Source organism: Phragmites australis, chromosome 6, assembly GCF_958298935.1.
Source record: "Phragmites australis chromosome 6, lpPhrAust1.1, whole genome shotgun sequence".
Lineage (NCBI taxonomy): Eukaryota > Viridiplantae > Streptophyta > Magnoliopsida > Poales > Poaceae > Phragmites > Phragmites australis.
The window spans coordinates 9,215,443-9,239,054 of NC_084926.1; the positions used below are offsets into that span (position 1 = coordinate 9,215,443).

At 44.0% G+C, this 23,612-nt stretch overlaps 1 protein-coding gene across 1 annotated transcript; it reads left to right on the forward strand.

The window, feature by feature from the left end:
- Positions 1-17,169: 17,169 nt before the first annotated feature.
- On the forward strand, positions 17,170-21,367 carry LOC133921553 (probable methyltransferase PMT15). Its single transcript, XM_062366476.1, has 6 exons — positions 17,170-18,276; positions 19,382-19,592; positions 19,671-19,968; positions 20,073-20,465; positions 20,592-20,669; positions 20,755-21,367. The coding sequence occupies exons 1-6, from the start codon at positions 17,545-17,547 to the stop codon at positions 20,975-20,977; spliced, it is 1,935 nt and encodes a 644-aa protein (XP_062222460.1). The 5' UTR covers positions 17,170-17,544; the 3' UTR covers positions 20,978-21,367.
- The last annotated feature ends 2,245 nt before the right edge of the window (positions 21,368-23,612 follow it).

The following is a 23,612-nucleotide window of genomic DNA, read 5'->3' on the forward strand; positions in this document are numbered from 1 at the left end:
GAGGAGATAAGGACAGGTGCTTAGCTTATGTAATAAGTGGGAGTTTTGAGATGAAAATCTTTATAATCCGTCTAATATAGGGTTGACCTCTTTGAGTAATGAAATTTATTTTGTTTCATATGCTTGAGATCCCCTCATTCTAGTTTCCATCTCTTGGTTCCCTTGCCTTGTGTGTAAATTTTTCCTCTTCGGTGTTGATTTTCGTTTTACTTTTTGAGCTAAATTTTTAACACCTTGGGAGGTTGTTCTTCTTAATGCTAAAGGCATCAAATTATATACACATGCATATGTGATATGGTCTTGAATTCTTTTGCCTTTAGACCATTATCTTGGAGATCTTATTCACCCGGTGTTCATCTCTGGATCCTTGAGTGATCTTTTTTCAAGATTCAACCTTTCTGTGAGCATGAGTCATGGATTGATTTGCTATGGAACCTAGTGTTCGGTTCCAACCATGAGACCCATTTTTTGTTGAATCTTCTAGTTTGGTTTTTGATCTTTCTCCAGAGTTTTCGGAATTTCTAGGTAGGTGTAGTTTTTCGATTGCGTATTTGTGTTGTGCTCTTTTGTGATTCTCTTGTAGAGATGCGTTGGGTGTTCAAAAGGAGAAAGCCATTAATTTTGAAAGAAATTTTTAAGGCACCTATTCACCCCTCCTCTAGTCATCACTCTCGATCCAACAATTAGTATCAGAGCCGGTTTGATCACTTATTGACCTTAAACGGTTTTGTGATCCGCAGGCGACGTGGAGTGAAGTGGGAAGATCCCACTATTTGATGGTTGTGATACTGAATGTGCACATGGAGGCTTATTTTCTAAACCAAGAAAGTGCAATATGAGAAGTAGTTGATTCCAACTCTGAGATCCTTGCTACTCGCATGACTCAGGTTCAAATTAAACAGTATAAGGTCAACAACAAGGCCAAAAATATTTTGTTCACTAGCTTGAGTCGGAATGAGTTTTACAGATCTAAAATACTCTGAGTGTCTTTCATGAAGGCACTAATCATATTAAGGCCAGACGCTAAAGCACATATAACTAAGAATACCAAATGTTTGTGCAAGGCCCCAGAGAGTCTTTGGATATGATGTTTGCTCGCTTTGATGGGATTGTTAGAAATCTTCGATCAATTGGTATTTTGCCCTATTCTAACCATGAGAGAGCGATTAAGCTTCTCTATGCTCTTGACCGTGGCATATGGGAAATGTAGATCTCGAGCATTTAAAAATCTCCAAGTTACGACACGATGACTTTTGATGAGCTCTTCAGCAAGCTCAAGTCCATCAAGATAGCCAAGACAGCTCGAATCGGTCTCGAAAATCCTCTGTCTCAGAACATGGCGTTGGTTTTTGGACCTGGTGGTGGAAATTAGTCTGTAGTTGGTTTTTCTTGTGCTAACACTTCATTGAGTGATTTGCTTTGTCTTCCTTGATTTCTGTCATAAAGGAGTAGGTGGACACGTTGAATGATGAGGATCTTGCGCTGATCGTAAAAATATTCACCCGCTTCTACAACAATCACCGAGACCAAATGAGGGGTGGTTCTCATGTTTGCTTTAAGTGTGGTGACACAACCCACTTTAAGGCGGACTGCCCCAAGCTCAAGAAGAGGGAGGATGGCGACCACGACAACAACAAGTACAAGAAGAAGAACAAGAAGCTCTTATTTAAGAAGAATCACAACAAGATGGCCAAGAAGGTGACCAAGGTGACTTCTAGAGTGTTCGTGGCAGCTCTCAGCAACCTCAACACCTTTTCCAGCGAGGAGGAGAGCTCAGATGAGGATGAACCGCAAGTAAAGAACAAGAAGAAGGCCAATAACTTCACTGGCCTCTGCTTCATGGCAGACGACAACAATGATGACAGCGATCTTAGCTGGATCCTTCTGGGGTATTGCCTTCTTACGACTACCTTTCTATCCAAGTTAATACCTTAAATGATACTCTCGTTAGCCAGGATAGGTTACTTAAGAAAGTTGTGTGAGAGTTGAAGGATCTTAGATCTAAGTATGAGTCTGTCTCTACTAAACTTGTATTGCTTAGGTTTAGGCCCGACGTTGAGGAGTGTGAGAGTTTCTTGATTATCATGGTTGAACTTGCCGAGCTTCATGATGTACACTCTCTTAGGTGTTTGTAAGAATTACCCTTTGCTTGCACAGGATGTTGAACTGAAAGACAAGCGCCTGAAGGAGCTAGAGTCTAGATTGGAGAGTGCTGGGAATTCTAATGATGTGTAGCTAAATTGTTCCACCTGCACCATCTTTTAGGACAAACTCAGCTAGGTTAGAGGGCAAGTTCAAAAGCTTTTGTCTGAGAATAAGTATTTCCTTTCTTTGGTGGAGAAGTGCTCAGAGGGCAAAGAGAAAATGAATTTGATCTTGGCCAAGACCAAGATATGTGCTGACAAGGTGGATTTGGCTCATAGGTTGGATTTTGAGAGGGTGGCTTACAATATAGAGAGTAAGACTGTATTCACCACACCTACTACCTTAGAAGCTGAGAAGCCCAAAATCAATATCACAACACAATCCATCAAGAAACTCATATGTCATCCTACAAAGAAAAAACCTGCACCACAGCCCAAGAGAGTTCTACAGCCTAAGATGAGAGAGCCTATATACTGCTAGAGAGAGGATCACTTGGTTGAGTTTAGCTTTCATTGTAGGAAAGATGAGCGGCTTGAGTGGGAGTGGAGCAATTGGGACATGTACCGCCCCTCTGTTGGTGTAGATGAGCCTTTTTCTCGCTTCCACCACGAGTCTCTAGCGCTTTTCAGTCTCTTTCTAGAGATATTTTTCGGTGTGAATTCTGTCATGACTCATATGGTTTTGATCAACATGTAAGAGGCTTTGAGTCACAGCGCTTTGAGGGACCATATTTTCCTCATCATGGTACTCACTCTCAGTGGACTAGACATGTTTTACCTACACCTGCTTTTACCACTTCAAGGTGGATGACCCAATACTAGATTCCTAAGAGGTTTTTAATTAACCTCAGTACTGAGTCATCCACCTATTATTCTTCTCATATATAGGTGGTAGGCGAAGGCCTAGAGAACAAGTGGCTCATTGACTCTGGTTGTTTGCACCACATGACCGAAGATTGATCATAGTTGTCCAGCCTCACACCCGTGAAGCGACACGAGTACATCACATTCGGGGATGATTGGAAAGAAAAGATGAATGCCAAAGGTATAGTAAGGGTGAATGAGAGTTTCACTCTCAAGGATGTAGCTTTGGTAGAGCATTTAGGATATAACCTTCTCTGTGTATCTCAGTTGTTGGATGAGGACTTGAAAGTGTATTTCGAACATGATACTTCTCGAGTTCTTGATACCTCTAGCACTTTGATTTGCAAGATTTTTTAAGTTAGGAGAGTTTTTGGAGCTGTTTTTCTGAGTCTCTTGGTTCTTCTCGTTGTTTGATTGCTCAACCTTCTTCTGAGTTCTGATTATAGCATAGAAGATTAGGGCACATGAGTTTTGATTTATTTACTCGTTTGAGTGTCCTAGGCTTAGTCCGAGGATTGTCTAAGCTCAAGATTGAGAAGAATCTTGTTTGTGCTCCTTGTCGATATGGCAAGATGGTTGTTGCCTCTCATCCATCAATTAATCTAGTTATGATTGAACGACCACGAGAACTTCTCCGTATGGGCAATGTTGGTCATTCTTCGGTTCGTTCGACGAGTGGGAAGTGATTTGTTCATGTCATTATTAATGATTTCTCTCGCTACTCTTGGGCCTTCTTTCTTGTGAGGAAGGATGGAGTGTTCTCACACTTTCAGAGTTTAGCTTTGAGATTGTTCGAGAAACTTCCTAGTGCATTAAAAGTAATTCACAGTAATAATAGCATCGAGTTCAAGAACTATCTTTTTTATACTTTCTGTCTTGAGCATGGCATTGAGTTTCAGTCTTTTGCCCCACGCATTTCTTAGCAGAATGGCGTGGTTGAGAGAAAGAACAGGACTTTGGTTGAGATGGCTAAAACAATGCTCGATGAGCATAGGACTCTTAGAATGTTTTTGGCTGAGGCTATTAGCACAGTGTGCTACATCTCAAATCGGATTTTCTTGCATTTGATCTTGAATTTGACTTCTTATGAGTTGCACTTTGGGAGGAAGCCAAAGGTTTGAGAGTTTTTGGGTGTTGTTGCTTCATTCTAAAGCGTATCAATCTTGACAAGTTCGAGACGTGATTTTATGATAGTATTTTATTAGTATATTCTCTTCATAGTCATGCTTACAATGTTTACAATTTCATTAATACCGTCATGGAATCCTGTTATATGACTTTTGATTAGTCAACCCCTGTGCTAGTTCTGTCTTTAAGTGTGCAGGTGATTAGGAGATGAGCGAGAACATCTTTGTAGATAACGACATTCCTTGAGTAATCTTTTCTTAAGATTCAACTTTTGTGTGGGGATGAGTTATGGATTGATTTGCTATGTAACTAGTGTTCGATTCTAACCATGAGATTTTTTTTTTAATATTCTAGTTTGGTTTTTGATTTTTCTTTGAAGTTTTCAGAATTTCTATGTATGTGTAGTTTTTCTACTGCGTTTTTGTGTTGTGTTCTGATGTGATTCTTTTATAGAGGTGTGTTGGATGTTCAAATAGGATAAGACAATCAATTTCGTAAGAAATTTGTTGAGGTGATTATTCACCCCCTCTGATCATCACTCTTGATCCAACAAAAATATTTTTAGAAATTTTCATTACTATTTTGATAGTGTTTGTCTTCTTTGTTTAATTTTTAAATATGTTGCTCGTTGGAAAGGTAAAATATTCTCATCGCACATCCAACAGCGACATGCATATAGATTTGTAATTTTTTAAATAAAAAAATATTTATAAATAAAAAAACTCGATGCCTCAGACGGACTCGTTCGCCACAAGTGTCCCTTCGCTTGCACTCTACCAAACACTGCTCGTTTCTCCACAAGGGCCAATCCCAGCTTTCTCCTGTTCTCTCAACTCCAGATCTTTCGGCACATTCCAAGCCAGTATCTAGCTTCTGAATGTGGATTCATCGTGTGAATTGTTCTCACAGACCCATCAGCCGAACAACCGAAGGTTGGACGCAACAGCTGCTCGAGGAAGAAGGTAGGAGACTAGGAGTAACCGAAAGCTTGGCTAAGCTTCATTAGATGTGTAAGCCCCTGCAAGGAAGGGAGAAAAAGGGTTGCAGCGTGGCCTGGTGTCTGCCACTGAATCGGCATTAATCCACTTTGCGAACCGCCAAACCAACCACTGGATTGCTAGTTAAGCGCTGGATCTTTCTAATAAAGCTAGCTGGGCAAAGCGTTTCTCGGTTATAAAAAAGGAAATAGTACGACTGCTGGTGCTACCGACTCGTTGAATCTAAAAGACGGTACGCTTGCTTCTTCAAGGACAAGTTGACATCACACATGCTGACTTGGAAACTGCGTAGCAAATCACTCGGTTCGCTACTCGGATTTTTTAACGCTGCTAACAAACAACTACTACTCGTGCTATATGTACACTATTATGTTAGTCATGTGGACCACGTCGGATCGATGTGTTTGCCGCAAAGGGTTCCATAGATTATTCCGTCCACGTACTCACAGCGTGGCTCGCCCCAGTCATGAATTCATGATCGACAACTTCGACAGGAGGCCGGCCCAGCGTTTCTCCATCCATCATCCATGAAATGGAACCGTGGAATCAGACGCGCGCGCGGTTCACGCGGTGAATATATAATTCAGCTGGTGCTGAGATGTGAGGGAAAGGACAGTGCACAGTTGGCAGCTACAGGCTGGACACATCCCGTAGCGTTCTTGTGCAGGAAAACAGAGATGAAAACTGCACGAGCGAGCGTGTTCTACCCATTTTAGTCAACGTGATAACATGGAAGAACGGAGAAGGATCCTTGCTGTCCATCGTGACATAAATATATATTAATCTTTACTATTTAAAAAATATATAACTTTTCTTTCATCATATGTTGATATATCTTTCTGTCCTTCCACCTTAATGAACTAAAAAAACCAGCCTCTCTTCTAAACTGAAAAATCGGCCTCCCACTTTCTTCCAAACAAAAATACCCGATCTTCCGCCCTCCACATCCTCTCACGCGGCCCTTGCTCCCTCGCTCCCTGATCCCCTCTTGTAGAGGACCATCCCTTTTTCGGATCCCTCCCTCCCTCCCCACCACCACGCTCTACCCCTGCTCCCCTTGCTCTCACCACAATGACGCCCTCGCCCTTGCCCTCACCGCCGCTATGCCCCCCGAGCCTCCTCAACTCCTTGCCGCCGCCATGCTTGGGAATGCTTTGGCGATGAGGGGAGGTCGAGGCCGCTACGGGCTGGATCCTATGATGGATTGAGGCATTGAGTCTCTTTGCACCAGGCTGGAGCCAGAGGCAAACTTTGGGAGGCACAAGCCTCACATTTGCCAGAGGGGTTGAGACGTTGAGCTCATGGAGAGCTTGACGATGGATGTGCTTGCTTCAGTGAATGATGGCGGCAGTGCATCGGGCCCTTACCGTGCACCTGTATTGTCTATCAATGGCGACGTTGTCATCCTCCTTGACCCTGCCGAGGCTCATGATCCCACTTCTGGTCAACTCGGCATCTTCTCCAAAATGAGGTATGCATGGAACTGAAAGTCTATATAATTGATCCACTCAGAAAAAAGGAAATCTGCATGATTGATTTGTTTCCTGTACTTGGGGGATAAATTTTGATTTATTTGGAATTTTACTCCACATGCATTTAGCGATGGTCTGGCCCTAATAAACTATCGTTCAGATGTGGAAGATATAATTTGCAAAATGATCATGGTGAATGCCGATACGTCTTGATTTTTTCATGAACTCTCACAAGGTTTTGAGAGCAGGAAATTGGTATGAAAAAGTTAAATAGATCCAAATCTAATTAATGTGCATTGCTTAGTACAGTCCTTGGTATGAAATTGTATGCTGCTTCTATCTTACTTAGTTTTGCGGAATGACACAACAAAAGATTAAAGGCATGTTTGAATGTCGTAGTTTTTAAAAAACATGGTACTGAGAAACTCATGTACTAGATACCTTTTACAGTTGTTTTCATTTTGAGTTCAAAATGTCCACATGATTAAAGAATTAGACTCTCGATTCCATAAGCTACTCACACGGGTAGAACTACTATCTTTCGTTCTCATGATGGCCAGAGCTTCCATGATAGATGGTGGCAAGACATCTCTCTCGCTAATTGAGGAGCTACTGCTCACAGGTCTAATCAACTGGTGGCCTACTGAGACGCACATGTTCCATATTTCTTTTGGAGAGATGGTTGTAACATTGAGAGATATGGTCATGCTGACTGGGCTGCCAATCAGGGATGTCCTGTTAGTAGTTTCACGATCAACAAATGAGTAGTGGAAGGGTTATATTGAGGGTAAGTGATTATTTGTTATGTAATGCACTTAAAATATTGTAGTATTATTCAATCTTCATTGACTATCTGTATATTGTGGGTTTGGTATGCAATAGGACAAGAAAGGTGTTAGTCTCTCCATGTCCTAGATTTATGGGCTACCACAGTTTGATTCATGTCCACCGGATGCCGATAAAGCTATAGTTTTATATCACTATAAGGTGTACTTGTACGTTCTGCTGAGAGACATCATGTTCTACAACACGACAGATGATTATGTCGTCCTCCATATTGTATGGTTAGCGAATCAACTCACATCACATCCTTTTGAGCTGACATCTTACAATTGGGGATCTGCTGTGCTAGCTACCACGTACAAAAGATTGTGTGATGCAACCCAGCGATCAAAGAAGGGGGGATTAGTTACAGGTTGCCTACACCTCTTATAGCTATGGAGCTAGGAGTACCTCTCTTTTTGTCGGTCTCGGTGCTCAAGAGTTACTATCCAGTCCCCATCTCTGATAGAATTGCAGATGACATGAGACCTACAATGGGTATTGGTGGATGCATGCCAGGCTGAGATTGAGTCAACAGCAAGACCATGGTAGCTACTCCCGGGTGATCAGTGATTTAGACGTTCTTAGCGTCGATCTTGTGGAGTGGGATCCATGGCGTATAGCATAAGTGGCTGAAATTATGACTGAAGGGCTCATCGCATCATATTGTCGGTGTGACTCAGACTTATAGATGACCAGATGCTTCTTGTTGTATATGAACAACATGGAAGTATATTATCCTGAGTGTGTACAAAGGCAGTTCGGGTACCGACAGGTGATGCTATGTGGGACTGATCGGGCGTATGAGTAAGTGTGTTATTGTAGGTAGCATAAGTATATTCGGTAATCTGTGTTAATAAATTATAACTGTTTATGTCACGTATAGGAGGAGCGCACAGGGGGGTGAAGGCATGCGAGACTAGGCATCCATGAATACCGAGCACCTACAGAGGTGGAAGGAGTCAGCCGCGATGGATGTCGTCGTTCTTGCTGAATATTACGACGACGCCACATACTGGGAGTATCTTTCATGGTACCGTCCGCGCACGCGTACCACCTTACTCAGTGGACTTGTAGAGCCAACCCCAGACCCTTCCCTGAGAATCGTGCCCGCCTTCTTCATGTTGTGATAGGTGATACGGTCCTTATAACAATTTTGATTGGTTAAACCTCTGTATTACTGACATGACCCTCATCTTATACAAACCGAAGAGACGTATGATATGCATACGCATGCAGAGCAAGCTTGTGGGGAAACAAGTGGGTAATCAACGCAGAGGGATCAAACCCTCTCTAGGACTACATGAGGACGAGAGGGTCCCGCTTCATGTCCGTTATACGTGGTCTAGATGGTTGTGCACCACGTTGGAGGGGGTATGACCTACCAGCTATGGATCTGTCATGTGCCTCCCATAGCAGGCGCTCGTCCAGTGCCCATAATGAACCCACTCAGGCACAATCGCAAGAGGCACCTTTGGCTTCGGAGCATCGCTAGGAGTACACGCAGGCTCCTGCGCTCAAATAGTGTACACTGGGTTTACAGACCCCGCAGTGGACATAACCTCCTCAGACTATGCTAACACCTCCACCTGCAGCATTGACCCGTCACAAGGAAGTCGTTGACTGCATGTAGCAGACGCCTGACCGGAGCGGCATGCATGATCTTGACTGGGCTACTGCAATGCAGGCTGCAAGCTTCATTGAGATTCTCAGGGCACAGTACCTCCAATATCTCGATGCACCTGGGGATTCATAGTGGTACCAGCAGGGCGAGCCTTCAGCTCATCGGACTTCGTCAGAGCACGTTCTAGGGGTGTACACACTATCGCATGAGGATCCTTCTTCATGGTATGTAGGGCAAAGTTAGCAGGGTGAGATACACGTTCACTGGGGGTTCCACAAGGCAGGACAGTGATGATGACGAGTAAGGGAACACGTGGCAGGGGCCAGCGCAGGCCACTGGGATAAGGGCCACACACCATGGGGATTGCGTGCGGTGTCGGTGTCGGTGTCGTTGAGTCATCAGTGCAGTTATTCGGTGCACTTGTACTTGTTAATGATGCATACATTTTTTATTTTATTATCGTCGTCATTCCTATTATATATTATTCACTATATCATTAATTTAATTATTTTTAATTTATGTATTATTTGTCAAATAATTCTAGCATATAACTTTATTTGTTAGTTATTTATTAAACTTTGTTACATATTAATTATGATATTTAATACTTATTTAATATTTCTTAAATAATCAGGGATTCGTGCTTTGGTGTAGAGGCATAACGTTGCAATGAAGGATCAATAATTTTATAGCAGGATCTTTGAGTACAAGCTTTCCATAAACACCTACAACAATCCATATCGCACTTAATGCCTCCTTGCAAGTTGTGCACGAAGGGAAGAATGATCCCTTCAAGGAAAACAAACTAATCTAAGTTATGGCCAAATTGCGTACAATATCCTTCTGTTCTGCGTTAACCATTCCGCTCCAACATGTAACCACCGAGGACCTTAGAGCCCTCTTGCACGAGCAGCGTCAAACGTATCTCAGGGTTCACAAACTGACCGACCATCCTTCTGTTCTAGTTTTCTCTCAGAGGCAAAGAACGATAGTGATGTTGCCCAACCGGTATACATCCCATATTTAGGTTCGTAATTTCCTATGTGCTCACCCTACTTTTTTTTCTATTGATTCAAATGCTCCTCTTTTACGTTAGGTGTTCCCGGAAGACGCAAAGTTGATCAACAAAGACATTACAAACTTCTTGGTGATGTATATGCTCTTCGACGAGGTTTGTCGTAGACGATGACGATCAGCGAACCTAAGGAGTATATGGGCGCCCTCGACTACTCATCCAAAAAATGATGAGGATGATGATTTCATGCCCTAAATGCCTCAACATTCCAGCAGCAATACAGGAGAATATTCAATGATCACCGTAAGAGGATGTTCACGCACCACATCGAGATGGCATATAATCGACAAGGAAACAGAACGTGCTACTACCGTGATAGCTCAAGATGACGACGACGACGACGATGATTTCATGCCACAATGACTCCTCCCTCCAAGGCCTCCATCTTTGAAGGACATTGATGACCCTAAAAATAATGGTGGATTTGCTGGTACCTATCCTTACAACTTTCTATTACCATCTCGAAGACGACAACCATCTTACTCTGATAGCATTGACTGACATAGCTGGCATTCTTTCACTAATTTTAGTCATCACTTTTCTCCGTCATCTTGAGATGATGTAGGTATTCAACATCTATGTACTATGTACTATGCAAATACCAGGCATGACTATTTATTTTGTTTACCTTTCTATTTCATTAGTTTAGTTCGATAGGTATATGGTTAGTGTCTTATATTTACGTACTATGTTATGAACTATTTGTGAACTTTATATCTAATCAATGTGATGATAAGTTTATTATATTAACGTACTATCCAAGCACAATTATTTCCAACATATGAAAAGTATTTGTGAACTCAGACTTTAGACACGTCAATATTTATGCTAGTCTTATGACTAATGTTGTAGTACGAGCACCTCGGGGATTGGCATATACTGGGGTTGTATCATCAATACCTCGGAGACTAACATTAATTGCAGCTCTAGCATCAACCATGTGATTGTATGAACTGTTCAACCTCGGGCTATGCTTGTTTTAGGATGAATGCTTAAACAAGCTTTGACTTTGTATTAAGATCAAAAGGATATATGTTACTTCTACACTCACTCAAAGTTAACAGCTTTCATAGGATTCTATGCCTCCATGTAGAGGCAATAATAACTCATTGTTGAACTTCTGCAGAATGCAATAGCTGCACCAAACAACAGCTTTTATAGGGAATCTTTGTCAAGCATCAATGCTATAAGTTTTTCAGTTTTCATTGGGAATCCTATTCAAGCCAAGCCCATGCACTCACTCCATGCAACAGCCCCAGCCACCATAAATAATTTCACCCTCATCCGTGGATAGGTCACTTCTTCCTCAGCTCTCTCAATTGCAATGTCTCCCTCAGCTCCACCAAGCCCACCTAAGAAACATTGAAGGATTTTCATCCCCAGGGTGTCAAACCACCGATGTGCTTTTGCGGTGACCCTTGTAAGCTTCGTGAGTCCCAGGACATCTCCTATACCTATGGCCTACGCATCTTCATGTGTGCAAACTACTAGTACTACAAGCCTCGATATGGACCGTACGAGTACCCACTGGTATAGTGACGTATATCACTAATGTGATATTTTTTGTACGATTTCATGCACTATCTTACTAATCCCCCTCTTATTTTTATTTATCCAGTTTTCTCCACCTCTCTTTGACTTCATGGAATGGCTAGATATGGAGTAAACTACGCACCAAAAGCGGTGTGTCGACATAAGCATGCGGTTGAGGAGAGAATCGTACGAACGTCGGGAGTATGAGCAACAATAGGAGGAACTATGGCTCAAGTGTCAGGAGGAGGAGCGTCTGAGGAACGCTGCGAAAGAGCGTGCCACGGCTGAGGCACGCGAAGCAGAGAGGGAAAGGAAGTGGGAGAGGGCCCGCCACGCTAAAGCGGAGGGCCCGATGCCTTGCAAAAGGTTAAATATCCTAAGTGCACTCGGTAGAAAGCATCTATTGTAATTCGGTCTATTTTCATTCCCTAAGGCATGTTTGGTTTAGCAACGATACACTATTAAGTTAGTGTTTAGGCGTATTATACATACCAACATTCCTTGTCGTCATCTTTTTATGGTTAGAGTCTATTTGCATAGCGACAAAAAATCTCATATCCTATGTAGTGTTTATCAGCATATGTAATATCTATACCGAGTTATATGATAATCGTACTTCATAACTATTATTGTTCGACAAATTAGAATTTGTATCCTCCCAACGTTACTTCACTAAAAAATTACCTATACAAATACATTAAATGAATAATAAAATATCGACAAGATTAAGTTCAAACAAATTTACACAAACTCACTCATCCAGTTCTTTTCTTTATTTATTCGCTCGTGCCCTCATAAAACAAAATTGTGCTACTACACTCTATTCAGCCCCACTATCATCAGTAGATACTGCACTTTGTGCACAGAGATGGCATGATATGACACACACTTACTCATCAAGTTTCTTTCTTTATCGTGCTATAATGAAACAAAGTTGTGCTATTGTACTTTATTCAGCCCCGAAATGACATACGACAAGACGCGACGTGAGCGACGAAACAGCACGACCGACCTATATTTGGCATATGAGGTGTCAAATACGGCACTGTTCACCATATTCGGCTCCTCAAGTGCCGAATACAGGTCCGATCTATTGTTTTTCGATGCCTCACATACTTGAATCGATTTTTTATATTTAAGATGTTAAATATAGGTGCTAGATTTATAAATATGTTGATATATTGTCTATTTTGAGTAATAGATGACGTTTGTTGTCTATTTTTGGATTTTTGCTAACATTGGGTTGTTGTCATTGTGACCCTTCGTACAGGGAAACGACAATAGACAGCAATAAGGTGGCTTTATGTTACGAGCATACCCACGAAGACAACAAAATGTCACCATGTGTTGGGTGATGACGGTCTGGACCACAGTAGATTAAGACTCGAATGGGAAAGAACGATACCTTCGTTAGGACCAAACAAGAACGAGATCTCAATTAGGATCAAACAAGAATACAAGAAAAGCAAACACGTTTCTCACGCTCTAATATCATAATCTTAGCACGCTCCAAACCCAGAACTGGGAAACTTTTGCTTGCGCCATCAAAAGTCTTGTGATGCATGAGATATCTTAATTTATTTGCTTCAAACGTAGTTCAAGTTTGACCGTTAAGAGGGAAGCGATCACAGTCTCACAGATAAAAGAAAATTAAGGGGGAAAAAAATGGGAACTTCTGGAACTGAACATGGAAGTCAAATGGATGAGCAGTTGTAAGCAGACACACTGATAACTTTCTTTCTTTCGGCAAAGAATTTGCAATTCTGTCATTTAACTACAATGTCCGCGTCTGCAATCTATTTCTTGATGTGACTAGAGGAGAAATAATCAAATAATTAAAGGTGTAATTGATTGTGAGCATAGGTGTTATCCGTATAGATCATATATGCAGGCTGGGGGAAGTAGGTTAAACAAAGTCATATTTACTGTAAAGAAGAGTATTTAGTTAATTATATTTGTCTGAACAAGTTAAGATAAGTTTCTGTTTGGTTGATTGAATCTGAGATCGCATGAGCAGATATACAAACTGATATTCTGATTGTTTACTTGTATAAAGTGATTTTGTAACATTGATAAATGAATCCATCTACATGAGCGGATAAAGTACCGGGCGGACAGGTTGCGGGCGTATATTTAGGGTGCGTTTGGTTGCTAATATGAGTTTTTATAGAGTTACAACGTATATCCTGGGTGAATAGAAGTAAACTGAATGGATGTAATAACTATGTGAAGCTGTTTGGTTGTCTGTATGGGCGGATGCAGTGACTCTGCACCAGAGACTGACGAGTGTGCCCATTACGTCGCTGTAGCAGATGCAATGCATCCACCGGATTAGGCTCTATATAGAAGCTCGATTCAAGCGTATCCACAGGACTAGACTCCAACCGTATAATTGTATCCGTAAATACAGGAAGAAACAATACATATAGGCAACCAAACAATCCTCTCCACAGGAATATATGCACGGGCAAGGTCATAATGGCTATGATACAAACAACCAAACATGACTTTACATCCGTCGAGTTAGACTGAAACAGTGTAAACGAACAACCAAACATATTTTTCTCTAATATTATAGATATATATCGAGTCAGGATTTATTCATACGGACAACTAATTACATCATAAATGTAGCACATACATATGATGGAGCTAGTGCAATTGGTGAAAACCACATAAAAACAATCCATAATAACGGAAGGACCCTTCTGTACATGATTATTGATCAAGGGCAGATGCACGCATAATTGGTCACCAGTTTTGGCAGTTGAGCCATTACAGATTACACAAGCAGTGCTCAGAGGACAAAGTGGAGTTCAGGACATTCGGACTGGAGCACTGGAAGTCTGGACTTCGGCGGCACCCGGCCAGCATGCATGCCAGCGATCGAGCATTCGAGCGCATGCGTAGCCGTTGGGCACTGATTTGCTGGACGAAGCAATGAATCTTTCTCCTGCCCCTCCAGTCCAGTTCTCCACGAACGTTCGGAGCTTTGGGCCGCGGCGGGGTATCGGGCTTCGGCCGCCTCGGCGCGTTGTTGAGACCAACAGATGGGCCTCAGCAAAGAACTGCAGCCGCTAGGTGGGTAAGTGTTCTTTGGGCCCTCATGGGGGAGGATAGAAAGGAAAGTGGGGAGTTTTTTTAATATATTTTCTAACTTAAAATATTAAATAAATAAATTTATAGTAGAAATATTTGTAAAAATAGACGTCGTCTACTGTCCTCTTATGAGCCGGCTAAATCTTACCGTCTTTGAGTGAGTGGCAAGCAATCTAACTCTATCACTGTGGCAACGTGAACTCTTACCGTCTTTTGAAAGCGCGGTTAGCTATCATATAAACACTTGTCAAAATTAATATTTATGACTCTATTTCCTCTCTCGTATGCTCTATTCAAAATAGTAGTTTTCTGTTGCTTTAAAAATTCTAATTTTTTTTAAATGTTTCATAATCTAAGTACAACCCATTTTAGTTGGATTCATCCAAAAACCTCACTAGAATGTAAACTAAAATTAAAAAAGTCTATTTTTATAACTTCTAACAATTGTTAGAGTCAAATAAAATTTCAAAAATTTGAAAAAAAATCACTAATATTTTTTTTATATGATGGACTATTTCTAAAATTATTTCAAATCATTGGTTATATGGTGAAAAAAATATCACATGAAATTTTGTAAAATTATTTCCATCCTATAAATAAAAAATATTTCCATCCTATAAATAAAAAAATATTTCCATCCTATACATAAAAAAATTTACAATGGATATATTTCCAACTACTAAATTTTGTATATGTTTGAATTTTTTTTAATTTAAATTGAATTAAAAGTAGAATAACAGATGAAATAATAAAAAAACATATAAACAAAGCATTACAAAAGAACTCACTTTTTCACCATATAACCTAGGGCTGGAAATAATTTTAGAAATTAGTCAATCATGTAAGAAAAATATTAGTGATTTTTTTCAAATTTTTAAAAAAGCTCGAGCTTTTTTATTTTTATATTTCAAAAATAAAAATACAAAAGTACGTCCTCGTTTGAAAAATTGTAAAAATAAGCTGCTGTCACTCGTTGAAAATACAACCTGTACACGACGTCCTTCCGATAAAGGATACAACCTGTGCTCGGCTGCGTGCGCGGAACCCGGAGCGGTGGGCGCCTGCCTCGCTTTCGTTTCTATCCTTCCTCCTGAGGGCCCATACCTCCACCAATCTCCTGCTCACTGGGCTATGCTAATTTCCACGTTCGGTAGCGTTTGGGCCAGAACTCGATGTCAGCCGCTCGCCACATGACGGGCTGTCGCGCAGAAAAATCGGTCGGCGGATATCACTTCGTCTCGTCCGAACGGCTCAAGTCGAAGATGGAAGGAATGAACGAATGAGTGTAGTAAAATATTGTGCCGACAGCGTTCCGCGGCAGGCAGGACTTCCATTTTGACCTCTTCCGGTCATGGGGCGCCGTGCACGGTGCACGTGCTTCTTAAGCCCAGGACGGTTCAAGGTCAGGTTCATGTGGAACTGGTTACCTAAACTACTAATGGCTCTCGTTAGTCGTTACCGTGTTTGCTGAATCGAGCAGCAAGGAACAAGCAACACCAGTGGGCAACTGAATGCAACAGATAAGGATGGCCTCTGTTTTGCTCCAAATGGGCACCTGAAGGGAGATGGCAAGGGATGGTGATGCCCGTGAGACCTCGAGCTAGTAGGTGACTGAGAACGGTCCACCGGTTTCCTGGCATTTGGGTTCCAGTCGAGCTACGTGATGCGCATCGGCTCAATGATTACTGTGGGGCTATTGCCTTTCCAGAGATAGTACGATAGTGGAGCAGTAAAAAGAGCTCGTAGATCCAAACCTCCAGGCACCTAGATATGCACGGCAGCGCACAGTGATACACAGTAGTAGTACCGTTCAGTGGGTGCAGGGCTGGAACAGAGTGCTGCTGCAGTGTTGCTCCTCGCGAACCAGGCCAACCCACGTGCATCCAGCATCGTTTCTCTGCTATCCCAGGATCAAAATCAAACCAAACAGAGATCCAGCGATAGCTCATTGGCACGGTCGCCGACGGTGCGACCTCCGCCTGGATTTATCCTTAGATGTGATTATCTCCGGGGTTAGGTTATAGATACACTAGCACACTGAGGTCTAGAACCCTACCATCTCTCTAGTATGTAAAGGATGCGTACGCATATGCGTGCCCGTGCTACTCTTACATAGATATTCATTTAGCCATTGTTTACACCTCACCTCAAGGAATGTTTTCAAACTAGCGTCACCCTCCTTTTTTATATGAAGTGGTCAGTAAAGATAAACAGCAAAACGTGAGGAAGATGCGGCATGTCACATGAGCACCGAGATTCAATGGCGCCACGGGCTTAAGCTTAACATTCTTCAATAGAGACAGAAAAGAGAATCCAATGGTAGTGCAAACACGATGCAGCTTTAAAGGTACATCTACGCATATAAGGCATACCTCTACTCCTTTTGCGGTCTGTTGACTCCATGCTCATGTCGCCCTGCGAAGTACGGAGTGGCAGTAACGTTGTACTCAGCTGGACCTCTCCACTCCGGCTGACAAGAGTAGAGAGCACCACGCTGAGCACTAGGCATGCATGGTCAAAGTAATTTGCCTACGTAAACACTTTCTTCCGTGTAAGCAAATCCTATGTTATGTTGGCCCAAAACACCCAACGTACGTCAGCCTAATCGCCCAATTTAGCACTGGTACCGCCATTAGCCAAATCAAATGCACCATTCACACTCGTCCCCGCCTCGGTACCTAAAACCCACACTTCCACACTGCCCCGTGCCAGAGAGAGCACGCTCTGTAAGCCCACTGGGAGGAGCAGCACTGCAGCAGCAGAGGCAGAGCGAGAGTCAGACGCCATGGGGGTCCGCACGGCGGCCACGAAGCTGCACATCCCGCCCTCCGCCGCCCGGCGCTCCACCTTCCTGCCATTCGTCGTCGTCGCCCTCCTCTGCTGCGCCTCCTACCTCCTCGGCGTCTGGCACCACGGCGGCTTCTTCGCCTCCCCTTCCCAGTCCCCCGGCGTCTCCATCGCCACTACCGCCGTCTCCTGCACCACCAAGACACCCCTGAAGAAGAGGACCCCCTCCGCTCGCTCCCCCTCCCTCGACTTCTCCTCGCACCACACGGCGGCCGCGGACGAGACGCTCACCGCCGACACCTCGTCCGGTTCCTCCTCGGCGGCGCCGCCGAGGTACCGCGCGTGCGCCGCCAAGTACTCCGAGTACACGCCGTGCGAGGACGTGGCGCGGTCGCTGCGGTACCCGCGGGACCGGCTGGTGTACCGGGAGCGGCACTGCCTCGCGGGGCGGGAGCGCCTGCGGTGCCTCGTCCCGGCGCCGGCCGGGTACCGGACCCCGTTCCCGTGGCCCGCCAGCCGCGACGTCGCCTGGTTCGCCAACGTGCCGCACAAGGAGCTCACCGTCGAGAAGGCGGTGCAGAACTGGATCCGCGTCGACGGCGACAAGCTGCGGTTCCCCGGCGGCGGGACCATGTTCCCGCACGGCGCCGACGCGTACATCGACGACATTGGGAAGCTCATCCCGCTCCACGACGGCTCCATCCGCACCGCGCTCGACACCGGCTGCGGGGTACGTATGCCTCTTGCTCAACTAATTAGGATCCGTAGAATGCAACTATTTTTTTAGAACGATGGTACTAGATTGCAACTAGCGCTGGCGAGATTGGATGACAAATCGGTTACTCATGGCCAACTGGGAGGTCAAAATCGATCTAGATGGTTTCGTTAACTCAATCAGATTGAGGACGACGCATTTAGGACATAACCGAATTAAGCAATGTGTGTTTGACTACATATTTGTCATTTGACAAGATAGGGTCGAGTTGGATCGGGGAAATTTTGCTTTTCCCTAAAGAACTGATATGTGAATGTACTATTATGCAATTGTCTAAAATAAATTTAAGTAATTTTTTTCTTTATCCGAGGTTACATAAGTAAAATGGAAAACTGGTGGTCACCTACATTCGAGGCTGCTCACTTGATTCTACAGTAATTTTTTTTTTTCAAGATTGTATAGTAAGTACCTGCTAGATGACTATAGCTAGAGGTGTCCAAATGAGCCTGTCGAGCTGGGACAGCACGGGTTGTGCCATGTCAGCCTAGGCATGATTGCGGCACGACGTCCTAGTTGGCTAGGCGGTGCACGGCTAACCAAAAAATAAAAAATAAAGAGCTATAAAATTTAAAAAATATAGAAATAGATAAAAGTAAGATTAAAAATATAGAAAAATGAGATAAAAAATATAGAAAATAGATTAAAATAATTAGAAAATTAAATAATATATATATAATAGAAAATATCCAAGTCAGGTGTGTCGGGACAGGATATGCCCATCTGTGCCGTGCCCCATGCCTAGGTTTTGCCTCCAGGCTGACTCACTAGCTACAGCCCATTTAAACCGTTTTAACTACAGCTGCCTACAACGTTCAAATGTGATGTAGATTCATTCTCAGTCATGTTAACGCTGACTATACATTTGCATGGTAGTGCATATGCGCGAGTGCCCAATCGTACTTGTAAAGTAGCATTCTGTCTTCACATGCACAAATGACGATATGCTGCTAGGTAATGCACGGAAAATAAAAATCCACCTTTTCTTTTTACCATGGAACATCCCGTGTACTGGTCATCTGGTTGTTAATTTGTGCGATTATTCCGCACGTACGCCGTGCAGGTGGCGAGCTGGGGCGCGTACCTGCTGTCGCGGGACATCCTGGCCATGTCGTTCGCGCCGCGGGACTCCCACGAGGCGCAGGTGCAGTTCGCGCTGGAGCGCGGCGTGCCCGCCATGATCGGCGTGCTCGCGTCCAACCGCCTCACCTACCCGGCGCGCGCCTTCGACATGGCTCACTGCTCCCGCTGCCTCATCCCCTGGCAACTCTACGGTACAGCCTCCCTCTCTCTGTTTGAACACACATCCAGTGAGAAACCTCTGACGCGCAGGAATACGTGCCGACGTGCAGATGGACTGTACTTGATCGAGGTCGACCGCGTGCTGCGGCCCGGAGGGTACTGGATCCTGTCCGGACCGCCGATCAACTGGAAGAAGTACTGGAAGGGATGGGAGAGGACCAAGGAGGACCTCAACGCCGAGCAGCAGGCTATCGAGGCCGTCGCCAGGAGCCTATGCTGGACGAAGGTCAAGGAAACCGGCGACATCGCGGTCTGGCAGAAACCCACCAACCACATCAACTGCAAGGCCTCCCGCAAGGCTGCCAAGTCCCCGCCTTTCTGCTCCCATAAGAATCCCGACGCAGCATGGTAATTGCAATACCATACATCAAAAGTCATTATCCTGTGTTTAAGTCAATATACAGGTTGTGTACATGCGTAGCTGTAATCGATTATGATTTGCACGTACGCAGGTACGATAAGATGGAGGCCTGCATAACGCCGCTCCCGGAGGTTTCCGATGCAAACGACGTCGCCGGCGGCGCGGTGAAGAAATGGCCGCAGAGGCTGACCGCCGTGCCGCCCAGGGTCTCCAGCGGCAGCATCAGGGGCGTCACGGCCAAAGCGTTCATTCAGGACACCGAGCTGTGGCGGAAGCGGGTCCGGCACTACAAGTCGGTGATCAGCCAGTTCGAGCAGAAAGGGCGGTACCGCAACGTGCTCGACATGAACGCCCGCCTCGGCGGCTTCGCGGCCGCGCTGGCGGACGACCCCTTGTGGGTCATGAACATGGTCCCGACCGTGGGGAACACGAGCACGCTCGGGGCCATCTACGAGCGCGGGCTCATCGGAAGCTACCAGGACTGGTGAGTTCGCTGCGCATGCATGAATGGTCCTTTCAATGATCAGTGGCGGTGATTGAATGGCAACGGTGTGTCGGTGGCATGATTGGGCTGTCAACGGACCTACGATCTCACTGCGTTTAACCGCAGGTGCGAGGGCATGTCTACCTACCCCCGGACCTACGATCTCATCCACGCGGACTCGGTGTTCACCCTGTACAAGAACAGGTAACCAACAACCAAACCTGCATCAGAGAGACAGTGGCAGTGCATATCTGGCCTGACAATTTTCACCTCTGCTTTGCTTTGCAAGGTGCGAGATGGAGAGCATTCTGCTGGAGATAGACCGGATCCTGAGGCCGGAGGGCACGGTGATCATCAGAGACGACGTGGACATTCTGGTGAAGGTCAAGAGCTTAGCGGACGGGATGAGGTGGGACAGCCAGATCGTCGACCACGAAGACGGCCCGCTCGTCAGGGAGAAGGTCCTCCTGGTTGTAAAGACGTACTGGACTGCCCAGGACCAAGACCAGTAGCAGGAATGTGAAGTAAATTTCTGTATGTTGATACGCACATTTTTCATGATTGGATCACCATCTTCTAGCTTCTTGATTACGTTCTTTACAGTCCTTTTGGGACAGTAAATGGTGATCCTCAGATAGGAAATTTTATCTCCAAGGTGTAAAACGGGGAAATGGAAGGAAGGGTAAAACCCCTGGCCCCTGCAAAGTTTTTTTTTTTTACTTGAAATTGCCGAATTGTGCCAAGTGGTAAATAGAAGTTACTGTTGTAAGTCATCCCGGATGAGCAGAACCCGGGTTCATGCAACTACAATTCTGCTCTATAATCCTTTTTCGTAACCTGTACCCTGTACTGGATTCGATATTCCAGATCTATTTATGATATGAAAGGTCACTACTCTCCTACTCTGGCCCCAAATTGTGAATAGGAAGCAGGAAAAAAACACAGATATCTCAACCGTAGTGACGGGTACCTGGGCCACGAATTGAATTGGTACAGACACATTGACAGGACAGTAGGCCCTCTTAACAGATCTCATCTCAGATCCTTTTCCCCATTCATCATGTTTTGGATCGTACGAAGAAACATCCAACTGCTTATAGCTGAACTCGCCTGTTGCTACTTTATAGAGCTGGAACACTAGCAGATGATTCCAAGATCTACACAAGATTATACTAGTAGTAGGTTTAGCAGTAGTATATGAACAGGTTAATTTATTCAGTCATTGTTGGTTACCTGCAGTGACGCTGGAACGTCGTGTGGTTGAGGTGAAGTTACTGGGCCGGTTTTCTCAGGCTCATGTAGCCTTAGTAAATGGGAAAGCTGTTATCTCGTTTCTCAAATTCGGCCCATGTATGTCTGTTAGTTTGTAAAGTCACTGGGTTGGCAAATAGCTCGCCCACTAAATTGACGAGTCCGGCAGACCATCCAGTGCCGAAACACCGAGAAAAAGTGACCATTTTGCGAAGTCGAAGGGGAAGGTCAAATGGAAAAAATATTTCTTCAGCCAAGAAAAAAAACTCCAGTAGGATAATTACTACTCAAAGAGTGGCTAACTTGCAAATTGCACAAAGTGAGTGACTACCTGCAGACTACTACTGGCATCACTCACCTGCAAGTTGCACTTGTTCCTGCTTGCTTCGAGCTGTGAGACGAACGATGCGTCCGAGGTATGAATTGACCAATCTCTCGACGAACCAACCGTGAACGATGATCCGTGTGATCAAGTCAATCCATCCCTTGCAGATCATGCGGCCTCGCAATTTGCACTCGTCACTTGTCAGACACTTTTTTTTTGAACTGAAGCAAGAGGGATGCCTCTTAAATTATACAGCAGGAGAGCAAAAGAGAGTTGTTTATAAAGTGAAAAGCCCTGCGAACGCTTAGCGGGGAGAAATTACATCGTATCAACAAAGAAAACACGACTAGTCCGATCTAACAAGTCGCCTGATCTCCTTGCCTTTGTTAAGATCCAAGTTCTCACTTGGTCTTTTATTTTCCTCAATTAAACAGGCTGATGATTCCGATCTTTGGAACACTAGCATTTACTTGTCAGACCCTGAGCATTCAGAGAAAGGACAAAGGGGACAGTATCTTGTAAAAGATGCATGCTAGCTAACTTGTCACTTGACAACCTCCAAAAGTTTTAGCCATGATCAATGGAAGAAAATTCTATAATCCGGTCTCACAGAAATATCCTATTTTGTGCATATCACATATTCATTTTCTTTCTCTTAGTTGCATGTACCAGCCGTTGGTTAAAAAAAAAAGTATGGATCAAGATCTTATAGGAATTTTTTATGAAAGATCTCGTAGAATTTCCTTCCACCATGATCAATTGCCTACATCTATGTCGTTACGGCCCTGTCCATGCATGAATTTTATGCTTTGTTCGGCAAACCGATGCCCAGTGTCTGCAGTTGTGCATGGCTTCGTTGCCTAAAGTTATCCTACTAGTTGTTTCATGAGTGCACAACTGAACATTGTTTGGTGTATAATGCCTGGTCGCATGCTCAATAATATGCGTTGATCGATCAAATAATCTAGGTAATGGGTGAAAGAATCCAAGGCATTAGGCATCTCCCTAGCTAGTCAAATGAGGGAAAAGAATAACAACATGTACGTATCTAAATGTAAGTTGCATGCGACCATGTGTTAGTTTTCGTGTTCTCGGGGCTGGTTCACTAGCAAGCACATCCGAGGTTCCCTTTGACGAATCTTGCAACAAAACCCAACCAAATATATATCAATCCCTCTCAAGTGTATATATGTTTAGTGCCACCTTGCGCACGGATCATGAGACCAGAAATCTAAAAGCAGCTTGGACATCTTTTGTCATCTTTCTACTTTATATACTGTCACTTGTAAGCCCAGACTCGGCAGTGCCCACAATGCCGAATGCCATAGCGTAGAATACACCTTGCATGCATCCATGGGTTGAGCAACTTGACACTGGACTGACTGCTGGTGCATGGAGAGACTATCCTGGCAGATTAACTTTTGGATGGTGCATGTGTTGGCATGTTGCAGGGTGGTCTGATAGACTGATACACTAGCAATTCAACAAAGATCAGCTGTCTGCTAGTCTTAGCTACATGTCACAAGTGACAACTCTGGCAATCTAATTATGTTCTACCAGCATGAATAATC